The following is a 20,366-nucleotide window of genomic DNA, read 5'->3' as shown; positions in this document are numbered from 1 at the left end:
CATTGTCGTTTATATTGCGTTGTCATTTTCTATTGCCGCTATGACTTTTTTCTTTCTTTGATGCCATATTGATTAAATATATAAATCACAAAACTGAAATAAGAAGTATAGCACAAACATTAAGAAAAGCAATGCTTAACTCGCGCATGCCTAACACCAACTAAAATTTGACACAAAATACCGTTACGTTCGTTATCTGAAACAAAATTTTTGCAAAATAAAAGTTCGTTAACTGATTTGGTCGTTAACCAGGACGTTCGTTAACCGGGGTTCCACTGTATATTCAAATTTCAAGTGTATTTCATGAATTGCATGGCTTTTAAGTTAAAAATATAATTTAAAAATTTACACATTTGTCAGCATTTTTATCTTTTCAAAATATATTGGAAGGTTGCAGTTTGAAAAGATAAAAATGCTGATAAATGTGTAAATTGTTAAAATTCAAGCTTTTATAAATTAAAAATATTGTTTGTTTACCATACCAAATGTAACTGATATGTACAATACATTATTACCAAATAAGAGTTTAAAACTATATTTTGTGTTTGGGGTTAGTTTCATGTGCATCACTTTTTATCTTTAAAATAGTAATAACACATTTAACTTTAAACTTATGCATTTTTCAATATTCAAAAGTACCTCACTATAATTATATCAATTTATCATCTTATGAAACTAAAATGTTACAAACTAACACAATTTTCTTGTATTTACCAATTTCATGAACTCTCATTGAACTATTTGTAATGTCTGTTGACACAGTAAAATATGGAAGCCATAAATCTTCTATTTGAGTATTATTAAAGATTTTTTTTAAATTTTCATTGAAGCAACATCCTATAAATAAATTTTGTTTTTAATAGTTTATATATTAAAGTAAATAAAAAATTTTGTTAACACGAAACCATTTTAAAATAATCAGTGTAATTCTGAAAATTTAAAAATTATCATAACATTTATCTTAATACAGTTTATTTCTTAATAAATAAAACAACTTTCTAGGTTTGTGTGTGTTATAAAAGATTTTATTAAAATTTTAATTACAATGCCACAACAAAAATTATAAGACAACTAAAATAATCATTTTAATTTATTATAATTATTACATATTTAAAATTTTTAAAAATTAAGCACTTAATTCTAATTTACTTAATTATTTTTAAGTTAAGAAGATGTAAATATTTGGATAATAAATATTATTTCATAACAAATAAATGAAGTTAATTGCATTACGAAAGAAGATATAATGGAGAAAAAAAATTAAATGATGACAAGAATAATTAAATATTAGAAAGCTTATAAAGTCACTAAACAATATTAAGTAATTTACATAAGAACTCTGAAAGGAAAAAAATGAAGTTAATATGAATAGTTTTGTCTTTGTTGTAACTGCTTCTTCAGATAAAATAAAATACAAATATATAAAAGATATGAGCAATTATTTATTGTGACATCGTCACAATGTCTCACTGCAATTTTTAATCATATTTCTAATTCATTAATTTAAAATACAGTCGAGTCCGCATAAGTCATCATAGGTACAACTCAACACCATCGGTTAAGTAGTCAGTTTTCTGTGATCCTGGCCAACTTACATAAGCATTAATGTTAAAAAACTCTGGATTACTTGACACCATTTAACTCATCACCACTGAATAAATTCACATACTTTTGCTGTCCCACACTCATTTAGACATCTGATAAGTCAACTCCCCTCCTGAAAAAAATGAGTTTACAGGTGCACAGTGCAGTGTGAACTCATTTTTTTCAGGAGGGGAGTTGACTTATTTATTAATATATACATATTAATAAAAATTCCTTAACATTTTATATATTTTTATATATAAAATGATAACAGATAAACAAAAATAAAATATACAATCTATATAATGTCACAGCAGAATCCAATTTTGCATTTTCACACCTCATGCATTATTTGTACGTGCTTCATATTTCTGTTAGAAATGAACACCCGAAAGCTAACAATGCTTATGCTGAAGGAAAAATACGAACTTGTTTCTAAATTTGAATGTAAGAAAACTTTGCAAGCCGAATTTATAAAACAAAAAACCTTCCAAAAACAACATTGGTGGGAATCCTGAAGAAAAAAGAGGAAATTAAGAAACTTTTTCTTGGATTTTCATCACAACTATCTTGAAAACACAAGAGAAAGTGGCCATACAATGATGTTGAAGATGCTCTAATATATTGGCTAAAGCAAATTCATTTATTGAATCTTCCTGTTTCGAGACTGATACTGAAACAAAAGGTGATGGAAATTGTGAGGTACTTGGAGTAGAAACCAACTTTAGTGTCAGTAATGGATGATCAGAGAGGTACATTGCACTACTGTATTTTCCTAATTGTAGTATTATGGTTTTTTCAATTTCGCTTTAGTCATCATATCGGATAACTCGACACATTTTCACACCTTCCCCTGGGATGTCGACTTACGCGGATTTGACTATATGCTCTCCACCTTAAATTAGAAGTGGCTTCTCCTTATATCATACTTTTCCTTTAACAATAGAGTTGTGCTGGTCATCTACGAGGGTCATCCAGAAAGTAATGAACGTTTGGTTTTAATAAATGTAAGAAATATATTTTATTAATAAAAACATGTTACTTACAAAATTCAAGCTTACTTTATTTCTCTACATAATCACCATCATTATTTAAGCATTTGTCATATCTGTGCATGAGCTTTAGAATTCCCAGGTCATAATAGGCTGCCACCAGTCCATTAAGCCAGTTGTTTACTGCATTCTTCACCTCGTAATCACTTCCAAAATGTTTCCTGCCCAGGAACTCTGAGCTTCGTAAAAAGGCTAAAATCACAAGGAGCAAGGTCCAGATTGTAGGGTGGATGATCAAAAATTTCCCATCCAAATCGATCCAGCAAGCCTATGGTTGCAGCATCAGTATGAGGGCAGGTATTGTCATGAAGCAGCACAATACCACAAGAAAGCATTCCACGCCTACGATTTTGGATTGCTTGCCATAGTTTTCTTAGGGTGGCACAATATCAATCTGCATTGATCGTAGTGCCTTTTGGCATGAAATCCATCAAGAGAACACCCTTATGGTCCCAAAAAACCATTGCCATGAGTTTTCATGCTGACAGAGTTTGTTTGAATTTTTGCAGTTTTTTGGGTGATGAGGGATGATGCCACTCGAGTGATTGGTGCTTGGTCTCTAGGGTAAAGTGAGACACCCATGTCTCATCACCAGTAACAATTTGATCAAGAAAGGTATTTCCATCTGCATGATACCACATCAAAAATGTCAGTGCTGCACCCATTCTCTGTGTTCTGTGCTGGTCACTCAGTTGCCGAGGAACCCATCATGCACAAATTTTGGTACAGCCAAGATGTTCAGAGACAATTTCAGCAAGCAAAGAACGAGAAATGTTAGGGAAAGAAACATGTAACTTGTCCAAGGTTATGCATCTGTCTTGCATAATTTTGTTCTTCACTTGATTCTTCAAATCATTTGTGATGAGTGCGGACATCTGGGTCGAGTTTCGTCATGCACATTTGTTTGTCCATTGTTAAACATTTCACACCACTTTCGCACATTTCTTTCATTCATTACTGTATCACCATACACTTCCTTTAATTGACAGTAAATTTCTGCAGGTTTCAACTTCCAAGCATTCAAAAATTGAATAATGCCTCTGACCTCACAGTCAGCAGGACTCTGTATCACACTGTTCATTGTTGACAATCACAGAATGCACAATAACAACTTGTTTCGACTAGCACTCACACAACACTGAGAAAAGACGTCAAGGAATATTCAACCTTGGATAGTAGCCCAAGATCAAACTGTGCAGCCAGAATGCACAATAGGTTGTTACTTTCTGGATGATCCTCGTATCTAACACTTTTTGGGGAAAAATTGCTTGTGAGGTAATGCCATCAGAATGCTTAAAATTGCTACTCCTGTATCCTACATAAAATTGTCAGAGCTCATTCTGTTCAAAATTTTCAGTGCAAAATTGTTTAAAAGTCTTTGAATACCAGACATCTCTATTTGATGCACTCAAAGACATTACACATAGTTGATAAGAATTCAGTAAAGGCCACATCATTGTGGCCTTTACTGAACTGTGGGAAGCAGGATAACCATTTACTGTATTTCCTGTTATCTGGGCTGTTCTTAGCTGCCTGTGAGAAGGCATTAGGCATTAGATACATTAGAACACACAAACACAGCAGGCAGGCTTTGGACACTCCAGATAGACCACCAAAAGATAATTGTCTGAATTGAAATAAGCACAAAACAGCTGCAATGGTGTCTTTGGCCACTATTCAAAGACAGGTGGAAGTCCAACTACAGAATCTTCTCTTCCTGCAGTTTTGGTAGATGATTAGCAGGAGTAAATTTGCGTGTACAGCAACCATTATGTATTCTGCCATTAGTGCTCAATATTGTTGGCTTTATTGCATCAGTTCCATGATAGGGAGCGGCACAGACTGCTATAATTTGTAGATAATGCAGCTTTATTGGCTATACAAAAAATTTACTTTTTATCAATATTTTTACCTTTTAATACGAGATGGACTTATAAATGGGGTGCCATCATACTGAATGCCAAAAAACAGAGAGTGTGATAATGACATCCTGATCATGTTGATCAAATGAGATGCTCTTGCTTACTTAGCTGTATTATCCTAGTTGTAACTTTCTGTTCCATTCTAGTTGTAACTTTCTGTTGTAACTGTTCCATAACCATTGATCTGTGTAATGTTCCATTTTAGGATTTGTTCCTTTTTTTGGTTTTGATTGAGCCTGAAGAAGGTCATTTAATATGGCCAAAAATGCTAGTGGTTGTTGTTATTAAAGTAATTGCTGAAACATTAAAGTGTAATTAAATATATGATAATTATTTTATTTAATTCTTATCCAGTTGGTCTTTCTTCATAATAATTTTTATTTTATAAAAAGTATTAAATGAACAATAACAATATTTTACATAATTATTAAATACATTTAATACATTGTATTTTAAACATAAGACTATATTACCTGTAAACATAGCTGTTCTTGGAAAAGTAATATCATATAAATAACTTTGCCAAGATGATGTTTTCTGAAAGTAAAAACAGAAAATAATTCCTAAACTTTATTGTTAATTATTTAATTACATCAAGAAACATGTTCCGTAGTTGATAATGCATGTTATATAACATGTAGTAGCTACATAATTTTGATTGTTTTCACAATATTGCTTTAACATCTATAATGAGAAAAATCAAAATTATATATAGATACTCCAATATACTTAAGAAACTTATTAATCTGTTGTGTGTTAAATGTATTGGCTTTTGGCAGATTATGAATTTGAGGGACTCAAGTGTAAAGTATTGGCTTGTAAACAGAGAGAAAACAAAAGATGAAAAGAAGCGCTGACCTTGCTAATTGAATCCATGTGTGGTCCGGTGATAGAGTACTTGCCAGATGGTGAACTCCTGGCCATAAACAAGTGGATCGGATATCAGCGGACGTAAATGTAAGCTCCACTCTTCTGATAAAAGCAGTACTGGGTAAAAGCTGCTCACACAAGGAAGATTTGTAATTGGTTGGAAGTTTCCATCCAAAAAACCCTTAAATTGCAGAGTGAACGGGAGAGGGGAGACTGGTAAGATGGAAGTCTCAGGCACTTGGGAAATGTACTGAGCTTAGAGAGAGCATACTCCTCTGGTAACTATCTCAGGGGCAGGGATAGTTACCAGAGGCATTGCATTTGGATTCATTTGGAAACTTTATTTGGATTTGCATGAGAAAATTACTATTAACTAGTTTATTTCTTATCATAAGAATACTATTTATATTAATATTAATATGTATATAAAAAATTAAAAATATTGGCAGTGTGTGTAGAATGATAATTATTTTTAGTTTGAAAGTAGGCTTTATATAATAATTAAATATAGTCTTTGTGATAAAACTATTTAGATATATTCAACCATATTATACAAATGCTTGATTCTAATTATATAAATAGCATGTGCAGAAATGAAACATTGAGAAATGATTGGCAGATACTGGAACTAAAATGGAAAACTTCTATCAGTTTTTAAACTAAGAAAGAATTAATTTNGAACATGTAAGCTGAACAATAGTGTGGGGGGAGTGAGTAATCAAGAGTTGCATGGCGCTCAAACAGAAGACGAATCGATGAGATTTGAAAATCACGTAACTCCGGGTTTGCGTAAGTCTGAATAGTGTAAGTCGAGGTATTACTGTATTTAAATTTGGAATTTCTACATAATTTCTCTCAGCTAATTAAAACCACAAAAATATAATCTACCCTATACATATAAAATACTTCACTTAAAATTTCCACTATACTTTTTCATCACAAGAAAAAGACAAACAAAATAGAAACAATGGAGAAAATAATGTTTATGACAAATACTATGTGAAAAATCCAGTGACAATTTGCATTGTTATTAGGTACTGTATTTTACTGTAGATTGTGGCTTGATTGAGCCTTCTTGTTCTTTTTTTTCTCCTTATATCATCTTCCTACTGTAAGACTTTACTTCCAGCTTTTGTCCTGTGACCACACTGTGATTATGTGACCCAGTGGTCTGATCTGTGTAGAGAACAAAACGGGTGAGACCTAATTGGTCAAAAAGGATACTGGCAGTGGACCATGCAAGATTCAAAAAAGGAAAGGATTTATTCTTTTGGAGAGAGCTGAAAGGAGACATACATGTCGACAAGTACAGAAGGAAGTTATGACAGAACAATCTGAGGTTTTTTTTTTATTTATAGCCAGTCACCCCTTCAAACCATTTCCTTCTCTAGAAACTTTTATAATCCTATGATTCTTAATATCTTCCCCCTTAACTTTGGGCCCAGTTACTTGTAGAAATTAGTTAAGTTAGACCTAAGATAGACTAGGTTCTTTGTTTGTCAGTACTTGGGAACCCATCCGTTGTATTTATGATCAGTCCCAATTAATTTTGTAAATTCATAGTTCCTAAGCATGAATGATTGTTTATTCAAATTTTAGTTTTTTTTTTTTTTTTTTGGATTAGTAAAAATTAAACTTATTTATCAACCCGAACAATTCCCCGGTTTCAGTTATTTATTACTCGGCAACAAGATTCATACCCTTTCTCGACAGCTACACACTGGCTTTGTTCTTTATCCTGCATAGATTATAGTTCTGTTTATATCAGTACTAGAATGATATATGTATTGATTGCTTTAAATGCATGTTTGAATTCAGCTATGTTGTTAATATTTGGTTTTAACTGCTGTTGTATTCTTTAATTATTGTTTTTTTTTATGTATGTTATGTAAGTTTGGCCTATTGGAATTCAAAATATTTGAAGACCTCACCCTCACTCCATGGCTGCAACCACAATGAGTGCTGTGGACAGTTTTCCACAGAACTGTGGCTATTTTTGAACCTAGTACTTTATTCATACATCTGCATGCAGCTCTTGCAGTTATATCTGAACAGTACCAGCATGCACTAAGAGATGTCGACCAGTTTTATACCTTCACTAATCAAAAATCAGATAACAATATGCTGCTTTTCTTTTGTGTACTGACAGGGAAGCACTGTCATTTTCTTGGTCTAATGTCTTACATTCTCATGCATGAATAGTATTGCCAGTTGCAGTTACTATTAAAAGTTTTGTGTCAAAATTACTATGATATCTCTCTCTCTCAAATTTAATCACATTTTTCCAGTTTTATGTTAAACCTGTCTTGTATTTTATTAATTTATCTGGATTTAAATTATGTAAAGTTTTTATAGTTGTTTTGATGCGTATATTTTGAGTATTTGTGTTCTCTATGTGGGGTCTAAACCCATATATTTAGTGGATATATTCTTAAAATTAATTTATGAGTGTTAATTAATAGTGTCACTGATTGTAACTGTTGTGTTAGTGTTTGCATTGGTGAATGTTTTGCTGTGTACATTTTCATGAGTGACTACTGTTCAGGTACTGTCAATGAGTGTCTGAACTTTTGTGTCATTTAATATTTGTTTAATATGTTCAAGTGTTTGTGGACTAAGATTGTTCTGTATAATTGTTCTTTTCTGATCAACAATCCTTTGCTCTAAAGACATATGTGCACAGGTGGCAAAATTAAGGCAACATTGAATGACAGATTCAACCAATCATCCATTTTGGATGATTGGTTGAACCTGTATAATTGTCAAGGTCAAAAGAAGAAATTACTTGCAGCTGTTGTTAAAATTCAATAGTGCCTTAATTTTTCTGCCTATATGTGTGTGCCTTAATAGTGAATAGTAATATTTTTGTGTAAATTTCTCATGTAGTGTTTATCTGTATGCTGTCATGTCTGTTTCTAGTTTTCTGGTGGAGTAGTAGGTGTAAATTATAAATACAGTGGAACCCCGGTTAACGAACTTAATCCGTTCCGTGACTTCGTTTGATAACTGAATTGTTCGTTAACTGAAGCAATTTTTCCCATAGAAATTAATGCAAATGCAATTAATCCGTTCTAGTCTTCGAAATTTTTGTCATTTTATTTGTAATATACAGTAATTTTCTTTGATGAAAATGTAGGAAAACATAGTATCTATCATTACAGCAACAAACATGTAAACTTTGTTTAATAAAATANCTTTAAATTTGATTTAAAAAATTATAATTACTGATCATATTTATAATTAAAAATTTATTTAGTCTATGAATAAATCAAATAAATACCTTTTTACTATCCAACTTTTTATAAAATACTCGTTCTGGACATCGTATATGATGCCACATATTACAGCCATGAATATTTAATTTTCTAGATGTATTTAGAGGTTTATCTGCATCTTCCTTGTGCAAAATTATTAACTCTTTTTGTGCTTTAATATTCAGAAATGCTGGTTCTTTCTCAATCTATAATTATAAAATAAGTTGTAAGCTTTAACAATAAAATTAAATAACAGTTTCAATAAAAAAATTTTTAGATGTACACAATTTTAGCATAAAATAATTTTTTTTATCTTTCTTAAATCATATTTTAAAATTTAACTTGTATTTTGTTTAAAAAATTATATTTTAACATTCTTTTTGGCATAGAATTCTCCTGCAGAAAGGACTTTGTAGAGATAAATTTGGAATCTTTCACCATTGGATTGTTTATCTATAATTGATGGCAATATTATTTTAGGAAAAAGTATGACAGATAATACTTAAGATTATTAAAATATTTATGATAAAGATTCATATTCTTCCATAGTAAAATTCATCAACATTTGAGGCACTTTTAGTTTTGAGGATTACATCAAAAGGCATTTCTTGTTACAATTTTAAAATGTTCCTTACTATAAAATTATATTAACCTTTAATACTGTATAAATTNCTTATCATAAGAATACTATTTATATTAATATTAATATGTATATAAAAAATTAAAAATATTGGCAGTGTGTGTAGAATGATAATTATTTTTAGTTTGAAAGTAGGCTTTATATAATAATTAAATATAGTCTTTGTGATAAAACTATTTAGATATATTCAACCATATTATACAAATGCTTGATTCTAATTATATAAATAGCATGTGCAGAAATGAAACATTGAGAAATGATTGGCAGATACTGGAACTAAAATGGAAAACTTCTATCAGTTTTTAAACTAAGAAAGAATTAATTTATACAATTTCAGGCAAAGAAAGCTTGTTCTGCTATATAACTATATGCCCTTCATTCTATTAGAACAATTAAATTTTTGATAGTGCAAAGTTGCAAAATAATTTTCTCTCAGTCTAGGTCCCAGAACAGAAAAATGGCTTCAAAATAAGTGAGAATAGTAATTCCCAGTAAGGAAAAAGTGACTAAACAGTGACTGAAATAAAATTAGTTGGCCATGATAATATACATTATTGTAAGGAGTCGAGTCTGAATGTTTTATGATTATGGATTTTGTTTCATTTGACATTATAATTTAGTTTGAGAATGTTTTCTTTTGTTTGAAGGACAATAACTTACTTTCATTATTACCAATAATAATTATGAATAAAGCAATCATAATTTGTAATTATGACCACCAAATACCACAAATTGAGCTTCCGGCTATTGGCACTGTTTGCCACAGCAGCATAATATAGAACTAATGCTCACACAGGATCTAGATGTTTTTCTGCATTTCTCATGTGTTTGCGCAAGAAATTCATTTCTCATTTATATATAAACAGTGTTGTGATTGTGAATTCTGGTCCGAAAAATGTTTTTGCATGTTTTTCTCTCTTCTAGTGTTTGCATAAATGCAGCCTTACAGTCAAGACTTGAATAGATTTGGTTCTCTGGAGAAAATGAAACTGGAAATTCGTTTTTGGATGTATCATATCTGAGTCAGTTGACCAAAATTAGCAAAAGGGTTCATTAATTATTCTTTGCTATATCTGTATATTTTGTTCTGTTCTTTACTCAGTTTCTTTATTTTTTGTAGAACATAACCATAGGATAATAAGTACCATGTTGGTCAGCCAGTTTGGTAATTAAATGCAAGAGGTGTCTATTAGAAGATATATGGCATGTCTTTGTTAAAAAAAAAAAAAAAAAGTTAAGAGATAAATCGCCTGTATACCATTCTTTCTAACAAGTTATCTTCTTAAATTTTGAAAATTAAAATTTTTAATTGGTTAAAATTATTAATTAGAAAAAAAGTTTTCAGAGTTGCAGAATTATTAAAACTTAAAACAAGATATTTCATTAAATTAAAAATCCAGAAACAAAATGCATAACTTTTCTGATGAAAACATGATGATGTAATAGAACAAATTTTAAATTAGTTTGTGGCATCATCCATTATGAGATTTTGTTAAAAAACAACTTTTATATTTAAACTTTTATATTAAAACTACAAATAATTTAATTTTGTGGGTAGAGATGCATTTTATATAAAATTATATATGTTAATAACAAGCAAAATCTTCATGAAGTCCAATGTCACTCAAGTTATGACATGTGACCCATTTCTATCTTCCTACTTCTCAATCTATAACTACCAAAATTTAATAGCATCAATGCCCATTATACACAAGCTAACACACTAAATTTCATTTCTTAAATCATTATACCATTCTGAGATTTTACAGAAATAGACATCAACACATATGGGGTTTTTTTTGGGCCATTTTTGGATTCAGGAGGTCTCAAAATGCTGAGATTTGCAAAAAAACATGGAGGATCAAATTTAACAAAATTTCAATATTTTCCTGTGTTATATATATAAAAAACTGGAAAAGTAAAACACTGTTTTTATTTATTATTCATCAATAAATTCTGTAATCTGTTATAAAGCTATAAATTTATTAAATTGTCTTTTAATTAATAAACTTTCCAAATTTTATAAAATATTAACAAACTAGAAAAAAAACTTAATTGGTATTTTTGTTACACTATCAAAATTATTAAAACAAAAATTGAAAAATGATAAGTAGTGTAGTTTTAAGTTATGTTTATTTATAATTTTTTGCACTTGGTTTTCATTTTTAGACTGGTTTTAACACCTGCCCTCAAATTGAAGGGTGTGAAGGTTAATTGTGAGTGGCTTGGAAGGAAAACACTGTACTTTGAAAAAAATTTTTTCGTCATTAGACTGTGTGGTCTCAAATTTATGATATTGTGTAATTAACATTTTTAAGACCTCAAAAGTCATGTAATAACAAGAAGTTTTCAATGGGCAACAAGAGAAAGATGTTATGGGTTTTGCAATTTAAATATTTAAACATTAATTAATGAAGTAACAGTCCATAATTTATTAATTTCCTGCAAAATATTCCTTGTTTCTCAAAATCAAATCAATGCTAAAACTATGCTAATTTGAAAATTTTTGGATAATGTTATATGCAATATGACAAAAAATTCAGCAGCAGTACATTAAAATGAGATTAAAAAATGTTTCCAGCAGCTCTTATGAGTAAGCATACTTTACTGTTCCAATACTAGCCAATGTGAGCATTCATACTGAAAATTTGTACTTTGTTTTTGTATATGTGATAGCCTATTATTTTAAATAGTTTCTTGAATGAGGAAGACATATTTACATTTTGACTTTCATATGCAATATTGCATATGAAAATCAGAAAGTCAGTTATTGAATTATGCATAATACAATAACTGCTGGATTGTTTATTGGTTCTTGATTACCCACACTAGTATAAACTAGTTGGGATTATTTATTTCAACAATATAAAAGCTTTTTCATTGTATTGTGGTTTTATTAAATTTGTGTTATTTTGTGACTTAATTATCAGTTTATACAAAAATATGTAATTTTTTTATAATTAAGAATTTTTTGCTGTATTACAATAAATAAATTATAATTTTTAAAAATTTTAATACAAACTAAAGGTTTCCTTACTTTTGCCCATTCTTCTGCTTTTTGTATAACAGATGTAATATCAGTCTATGGCCTTCTATAACAGATGTAATATCAGTCTCTTGACACCATAATCNAATAACATATATATAATATTTTATATTATATATATTTTTTATGTAATTTTACAAATAGTTCCATCTGATATTAGATCCGCTACATTTTATAATATCAATATATTTGTAATAATCTGTGCAAATATTCTAATAAACAGTACACTGTCTATAACTTTTTCCAGCTTCAACTGTGCTATTTATTAGAGAGCAACTATTGTTCCTATTTTTTGAAAATTAGGTGTGACTATTATTAAGGATGATTATTAAAGGAATAAATCCAATAACTTTTTCACTTTATTATTATTTGAGCATTGAAGCACCATGCAACACACAGACTTTACATCAACATATGGTAAGAGTAACAATGCTGAATAGACTGTGCAATATTTTAGTTTAAAATAAGCCTTATCATTCTCCAATATACAGTGTGCTTATTAGAGGATGCCATTTATAACTTTTACCATCTTGCAGTTGTACAATTTAATAGAGAATGCTGTTTATTAGAATTAATATGGTATATCCTTTTGGTAGATGACATAGATATAAATAATTATAAGATTATATTCACATTATAGAAAACAAACAAATGTAACAAAAGAATAAAGTGTAAAGTTAATAGAAACTATTTTACAATGAAATGCATAAATTTATATAAATGTAAGTCTTTTACCTATCCAATGCTGTATCTCCAAATGTTCTTATTATGAAATCACTTGTTAATCTCAATGTTCTTGCTAGGAATTAATTTTTATAATGTTAACATTTTTAGAACAGTTTATTAAATTCATTTTTAATTACATAAAACAAATAAGTGAATTAAATATTTGCAATAGACAAAAAATTTCCTAATTTTAAATTTCAGACAAAAATCTAAATGTGCAATTTTAGATATATGCATCACTTTTTTAAGAAATTCATATAATGCTGAATTGTGTAATGGAACTGATAATTTAATGTCAGACTAGAGAAGTTTATTCCTGCTTTTCTTATAGCAAGAAAAACTTTAGAGTAAAATATAGATNTAATTTTTAAAAATTTTAATACAAACTAAAGGTTTCCTTACTTTTGCCCATTCTTCTGCTTTTTGTATAACAGATGTAATATCAGTCTCTTGACACCATAATCCTCCTATAAATGCTCCCATACTAACTCCACCTACCATATCTATGGGAATATCAGCTTCTAAGATTGCTTTAATTAGTCCAATATGAGCAATTCCTCTAAAAAAATCATTATCAATTATTACATTAACTATTGTATCAACAAAATATATTTATTAATATGTATATGATGGGAATAGCTCAAAATTAGTCACTGTCAATAAAGACTGGGTAATGTTTATAATTCTCAATTCATGTGGTATCTTTGACAATGTCCAATCATTTTCAATATTTCACAAAATTCTTGGGAATTGTCAGAAATAGTTTATGATTTTGAGCTCTTCCTGGAAATTCTCAACATTGACCAACTTTCAGTAGTCAATTTCCATTGATGTTGGCATTCTTTCAGATAATATAAATAACTATTTCTCCTTGGAAACAGAAGTAAAGTTATAAAGAACATTCAAGCATTTTACATCTTAACTAAAACAAGTTTGTAGAATGTTTAAATATGCCATAAATTAACAAACATTAGCAATAACTCACACATTACTTACTTCTAATTTCGTAAATAGATGAAGTAAGTATTCAAATAAAAAAGATCTGAGATGTAAAAAACTTTCGCCCAAGTAAAAACTTGACAACTTAGACAACAGTTAAAATTTCTTTTAGGAGTTTTCCTTTGATAAAGATTAGCTTGATGCTTGAAAGTGAAATGTAGAAAAGAATAATACAGGTAAAAATCTTGTGAGCACCACTTTCAAGCATCAAGCTTATCTTTACCAAGGAAAACTCCTAAAAAAATTTTGATTGTCATCTAAATTGTCGTAAGTTTTTACTTGATGCAAATTTTTTACATTTCAGATGTTTTTGTTTGGATACCAATTGTTTTTTAATAGTTGTATTATTATGTCAAGACATAAGACAACAACAGAACTTAGTTGCTGAGCACTGACTGAACAGATTGCCGACCAAATATGCTGTCAACTGAACACTTTCAATATTCATTTTAGTTGGCACTGACTAAATGAATTGCCAACCAACACACTGCTGACTGATGCTTTCAATACGCCATTTAGAAAAATCTTTATAAAAAGTTCTAATTGACATATATTTCAGTTTTTGTTATTCTGAGTAACATTTTGAATAAAATTCATTTGTTTTTTATGCAATTTTATCTTTATAGGCATAAAATTAAGACATAAAACTAAACTAGCTCTATGGGAAACCCCTGTGAACATTGACTTATTGACCTGGAAGTTTTGCCAGCACCTCCCTAGTAACGAGAAAGGCTTAAGTTTAAAATTTGAGCTTTCTACACTCAGTAGTTTTTTCCTCTACAAGCATCTGCAGTACTAAATGAAGAATTTTTTGCATTTTTTGTGAAGAAAACCCAGAAAACTCCATGTGACTAACCTGTTGACAATGCTCAAACCCACAACTACAGTATTCTAACTACTAGTATTCGGTGGTTTTAGCCACTTGGCTACTGGAGGACACTTATCAGAATTAACAAAGTACCATTCAGAAAGGAGAAAACCTGAGCTGTTATATGTAAATATTGAATAGGGATAATGCATTATATTTTTAAAAAATAAAGACTGCATTAACACTATTTTCAAAAACTCTTATTATCTAGATATACTAATACTCAGAATTTCTTTGTACTGTATTCATCATTAGGTAATTACAAAGTATTTTTAATGTAATAAAAATAATACATAGACATTGTTATCAAACATGTGGCATGTTTTTTTTACTAAAACAATTTAATTAAAACATTTGAAATTTAATTTTAAAAATAAAAAAAGAAGTTTCTNCAATAAATAATTTAAAAGAAAATTAATAATCAAATAATACTTGAAATGTTATAATTTTATTCTATTCTTTTTTTTTTAATTTTTTTAAAAATTGCTTTGTAGTAAAATGTTTTAAAATATTTGCTTTTGTAGATATTTCCTGTACATCCAATGAATTTACATAAATGAGTCATAAATAATATACAGTCAAACTTCAATATTGTACCCTTCTAATTGGCAGCACCCTCAATTTTCACAAAAACCTACATGACTTAAGGACCATGAAACTAAGACTTGTGTATAGATCACACTACTACATTTAATTCTGTTTGAAGTAAATTCTTATTGAAGTTAATGCCAAAATCAATTTAGTGTGAAGTCAAAAGCAAACCAATGATGGTGCTAAATTGAGGATTAACTATATTTTATTTATTGTATATATTTGAAATTTAATTTTAAAAATAAAAAAAGAAGTTTCTGTTTAAGAAATATTTATCATAAACTTTTATACATAACTTATACATACTGAATATTATAAATAATCTTAACAAACCAAATTAATTAAGAAACAAGTTTAAAAGTTTCTTTTAAACATGACTCAATGCCATTATAGTAGTAACATTATCATAAGTTTTATAGTTAGATCAAAATATTTTTCAGAGAACAGAGCCAGCTTCTTAAATGTGTAAGTAAGTGCAACTTGTGGGAATTACATAATAATCAAATGATAATAAATGTGTAACTGATCAAAAAAAGTTTTTGATTAATAATTCAATTATTGGAAACATGGTAGCATCAAGAAATAAATGTATTATTTTCTCCATGTTTAGAAATGTTGTATTATTAAATCCTACATTGAAATAAATATTATGAGTAAAGCATTTCACTCATCCTTACAACCCTTCCTCCCTCATTACCATGAAATGGTTAGTTGCTGTTACCAGCAGTAAAGCCTTTCTCAATGAGTACATGGAATGCTATGAGAGCTGTTTTCAAGTATTGCAGGAAAGGCAAACCTTTTTTGGTAAAGTCAAAGACATTTTGTAACTGACTGTACTTCTTTCCTATGGTATTATCTTTATAATCAATAAAAAATAATTACTTGAAAAATTTACCTTGCTCCTCCTCCTCCTAATACTAAACCATAAGAAGTTCCAGTTAAGAATCGTGCTAATCTAGAAAAATCACAATGTACACTTCTTTTAGTTTTTAACAATTTCTTATAAGACAGTTCTTTCTGGAAAGAAAACAAAAGTTTTACACATGATAAGTGTCTTCAATGATATTNATGACTTAAGGACCATGAAACTAAGACTTGTGTATAGATCACACTACTACATTTAATTCTGTTTGAAGTAAATTCTTATTGAAGTTAATGCCAAAATCAATTTAGTGTGAAGTCAAAAGCAAACCAATGATGGTGCTAAATTGAGGATTAACTATATTTTATTTATTGTATATATTTGAAATTTAATTTTTGTTTAAAAAAATTAATATTTTTTATGCAATTAGTAATAAATTGCTTCCAGGTGTCAGATAAAAGAATAATCCATGATATTAAAAGTTTTCCTATATTCTGATTTAATTAATTCTTATTTAATATTTCAACTAGGAAATGTTTACAAATTATAGAAATTTTTTACCAATAGGCTGTAATGCATGTTCCAGTTCTAAAGTGAATGCTGATAAAGGTACATTTTTAGTTTCAGTCAAAAGAGCTACAGTAGAATATTTAGAACTATGAATTTTTTGTCCATAAGTTTGTCCTAGAAAGAAACATACTGAAATTAAATATCTGAAATAATCCCTTTTTTTCTTTCAGATTTTCAAGTGAGAAATAAGTTTAAATTATATAAAATAAAATAATAATACAACACTTACATTTCACTGTAGAATACAATAATGTTAAATATATCAAATAGTATGGAACATAAACAATAAAACAATCATTTGCATACATCTGTGCTTAAAAAATTCCTTATAAACAACATAAACAAAATGAAATAATTGTTTTATGTAAGTGTGCTTTAATTTCAGTCCAGTATAGCACTGGCATCAGCATTAATGGTTATAAATGCAGTATTGAAGCTATATTATTATAGCTTCCATAGCAATTTCATCTTAAATAGTCAATAGAAAAACAATGAAAAAAGTAAAAGCAAGATTGAAATCTAACTTATTATTGTGACATTGTAACAAAGCCAGACTGCAATTTTCCGTCATAATATTCTCAATTCTTTTACTGGTGTCTTCCTCCTGTATATCATACTTTTCCTGTTAGCAATAGTCATGCCAATTATCTGACTCTCTTCAGGGGAAAATTTTGAATTGAAGTAACATAACTTCCAGTCCAAACTAGAAATTCTTATATAGTTAATCTGGACTTCCTGTCCCAAAACATATCTGGTCTAAACTTTCATCTATCTAACTCCTTTCTCAAGATTAATTAATTAATGAATTAATCTTTGTCTGTCTGTCCTTCCTTTAATTAATTAATTGATTAATTAATCGAAGGAAGGACAGACAAACAAACAGATGGATAACAGTCAGAATTTATAGGTCTGCAATTTTTTTCAAATTGCAGCCCAATAGTTTTTCTATAAATGCATCATACTTCCCATGTATTTATGCAATCTGTTGCAAAAATATAAACACTTCATTATCACATAAAAGCAATTATTCTGGCATTTTTACAAATTTTTTTTATTTAAACAAGTCATACAAAAACTTTCAGACATTAAGATGAGCAACTTTGATCATGTGTGAAACTATCACAACCTATCCAACACAGATCACTTTTCAAATATTAATAGCGGACCAGTATTAATAGTAGTCATTAAACACCCTCTCTTGCTGGAGGAGGTCAATGACTACTTTTGGTTGAATTACTTCAATTCCCTTTTCCAACAGTCCCATCTTTCTATTGAACCAGTGGTATGATGTCATTCAAATAAGAAAATTACATAATACAAGCCTGCACAAAATGTTTTAAGTGGTTTTTGAGGTACTGACTTTAAATATTTGGTCCATTTTTCGTGAAATTTGATTCGTTGGAAGATTACTATTTGATATTTGGTTGTAAATGGAACAGTTTTTTAGAGTTAACATTAGAAAACAATAGAGTTAACATTAGAAAACATCTGAAAAAATTTAAGATATCACATTTTCAATTGATGTCTACTTGACCAACTAAACTGTGCCATTTCATACCATCCAAGTATTGCAATAAACATGACAATGATAGGCTGAAATAACCAAATTCTTTATATGGATTTCATTTTAATGTTTGTTATATTATAGTATTTGAATTATATAGCTACAAAGGTTATCTCAAGTAAGGGTTTATCACACCAACAGACAATCTAACTCATTTTAAAAATTCTTTATTCCTCTACTGTACACAATTTAAAGAATTTTTAAAACGTGTTAGATTGGTCACTTGGTGTGATAAAGCCTCACGTAAGATAACGTTTATAGTTATATAAATCAAATACTANTTCATTACAATATTCACTAACATTTTCGACCTCCACTGAGGTCTTCTTCAGGTGCTGACTAAATGGTGTCTCTTCTTGACTGTTGAACGTTAGTGAATATTGTAACGGACACAACACTGTTATAAAAAGGTTTTTGTGGATCGTTATTATAAGGTAGTACAAAAATAGTAATAACAATTAACCTATACTGCAAACAAATTACCATGCTGTGGGAGTTTTTCCACAAAAAAAAGAAACATCAAAATTACATAAAGATATAATTCTAACAGACAGTACCAACACACCTTTAAACTTACACTCTGAACACCTAGACTCAACCATAAACAACAAAGAAGCAGTCAAGGATCCAAAAGACACTTCATGGCAAGCATGTCTATGACCTAGCTCAGGACTATGTTGACTAAACTGTATCAAACTACTGGCAGACCAAAGGCTGACTGTTTGGAGAGACAAAGATTTATGGTTGTCATTCAGTATTAGGTAATAAACACTAATAATACAGAAAACACATCCTGAAGGACACATCACTCACAAATGACTCTTGCAGAAAATGCCATATTCTGCCAAAAACAATACAACACATAATTTCAATTGCATGCTGTTAGCACAAATAAACTATTTACATAGGCATAATCAAATAGCAAATATAATACACCAAGAGCTTGCACACAAACAGAAATTATTAAACAACCAAGTACCATACTACAAATATACTCCACAGCTGTATTAGAAAATGACACACACAAAATATACTATGACAAAGTCATAATCACAGATAAAAGAATTCACCACAATACCCAACATCAGTTTCATTAACAAATGCAATATGATTGCTTATATAATAGACATTTCCATTCTTAACACTCATAATGTGAAAAATCCTCACACTGAATAAATCAACAAGTAAACTCCACTTGCCCATGAAATAAGACATCTGTGGAGGATGAATAGCATATTTATTGTGTCTATTGTCCTCTTTTCCACTAGTGTCATACCACATATCTATATATATAAAAATGAATGTGTGTGTGTGTCCTTCATGCATTACCACACCGTTTATCCGATTGACGTGAAACTTTGGGAAGTTGTTTAATATACTCCCGCGAAGGTTTCTGGCATAGTACATTTATCCTATGATAGATGGCACGCATGTATATGAGCATTTCAAATTCTGAAGACCATTTCCCCCCTCCAAAAAATATCTCTATATATGCATTTATTATTTACGATATTTGTAATAATTTTTGTTTAATCACTTTATTTCAACTTTTTTTGCTAATTATGTATTTGCTCAAACTTTGTTAAAACCTTAACTGTATCCTGAACAACAACCGAAGTTGTAGAAAGAAATTCGCGTATTTTACCGATATAGGGATCCCTCTTTTCCAAATTTTAATATCAACTCAAAATAATTTTAAAAGACAATTTACAATAAAACGGTTTATTATCCAGCTATCAGAAATTTCACAACATGCCAAGGAAGAGAGGAAGGAGCAATTAAATAATTAAAATTATAAAGGATTAAAAAATATATATA

The 20,366-nt window shown here is 29.3% G+C and overlaps 1 protein-coding gene across 1 annotated transcript in view; it reads right to left on the bottom strand.

Moving 5' to 3' along the window:
* Window positions 1-20,366, bottom strand: part of LOC111621809 (patatin-like phospholipase domain-containing protein 7) — an 89,166-nt gene that overhangs the window by 43,803 nt on the left and 24,997 nt on the right. The window contains exons 4-7 of the mRNA XM_023364055.1: window positions 16,448-16,606; window positions 13,497-13,653; window positions 5,032-5,095; window positions 696-837 (exon numbers count right to left, since the gene is read on the bottom strand). Coding sequence (XP_023219823.1) covers window positions 696-837; window positions 5,032-5,095; window positions 13,497-13,653; window positions 16,448-16,606 — 522 coding nt within the window. The remainder of the gene's footprint in view (window positions 1-695; window positions 838-5,031; window positions 5,096-13,496; window positions 13,654-16,447; window positions 16,607-20,366) is intronic.

This window comes from Centruroides sculpturatus, unplaced genomic scaffold (genome assembly GCF_000671375.1).
Source record: "Centruroides sculpturatus isolate CEXI.00-Female unplaced genomic scaffold, Cexi_2.0 scaffold169, whole genome shotgun sequence".
NCBI classification, from domain to species: domain Eukaryota; kingdom Metazoa; phylum Arthropoda; class Arachnida; order Scorpiones; family Buthidae; genus Centruroides; species Centruroides sculpturatus.
The sequence above is the reverse complement of the archived record's forward strand: the minus strand, read 5'-3'. Positions and strand labels throughout refer to the sequence as shown.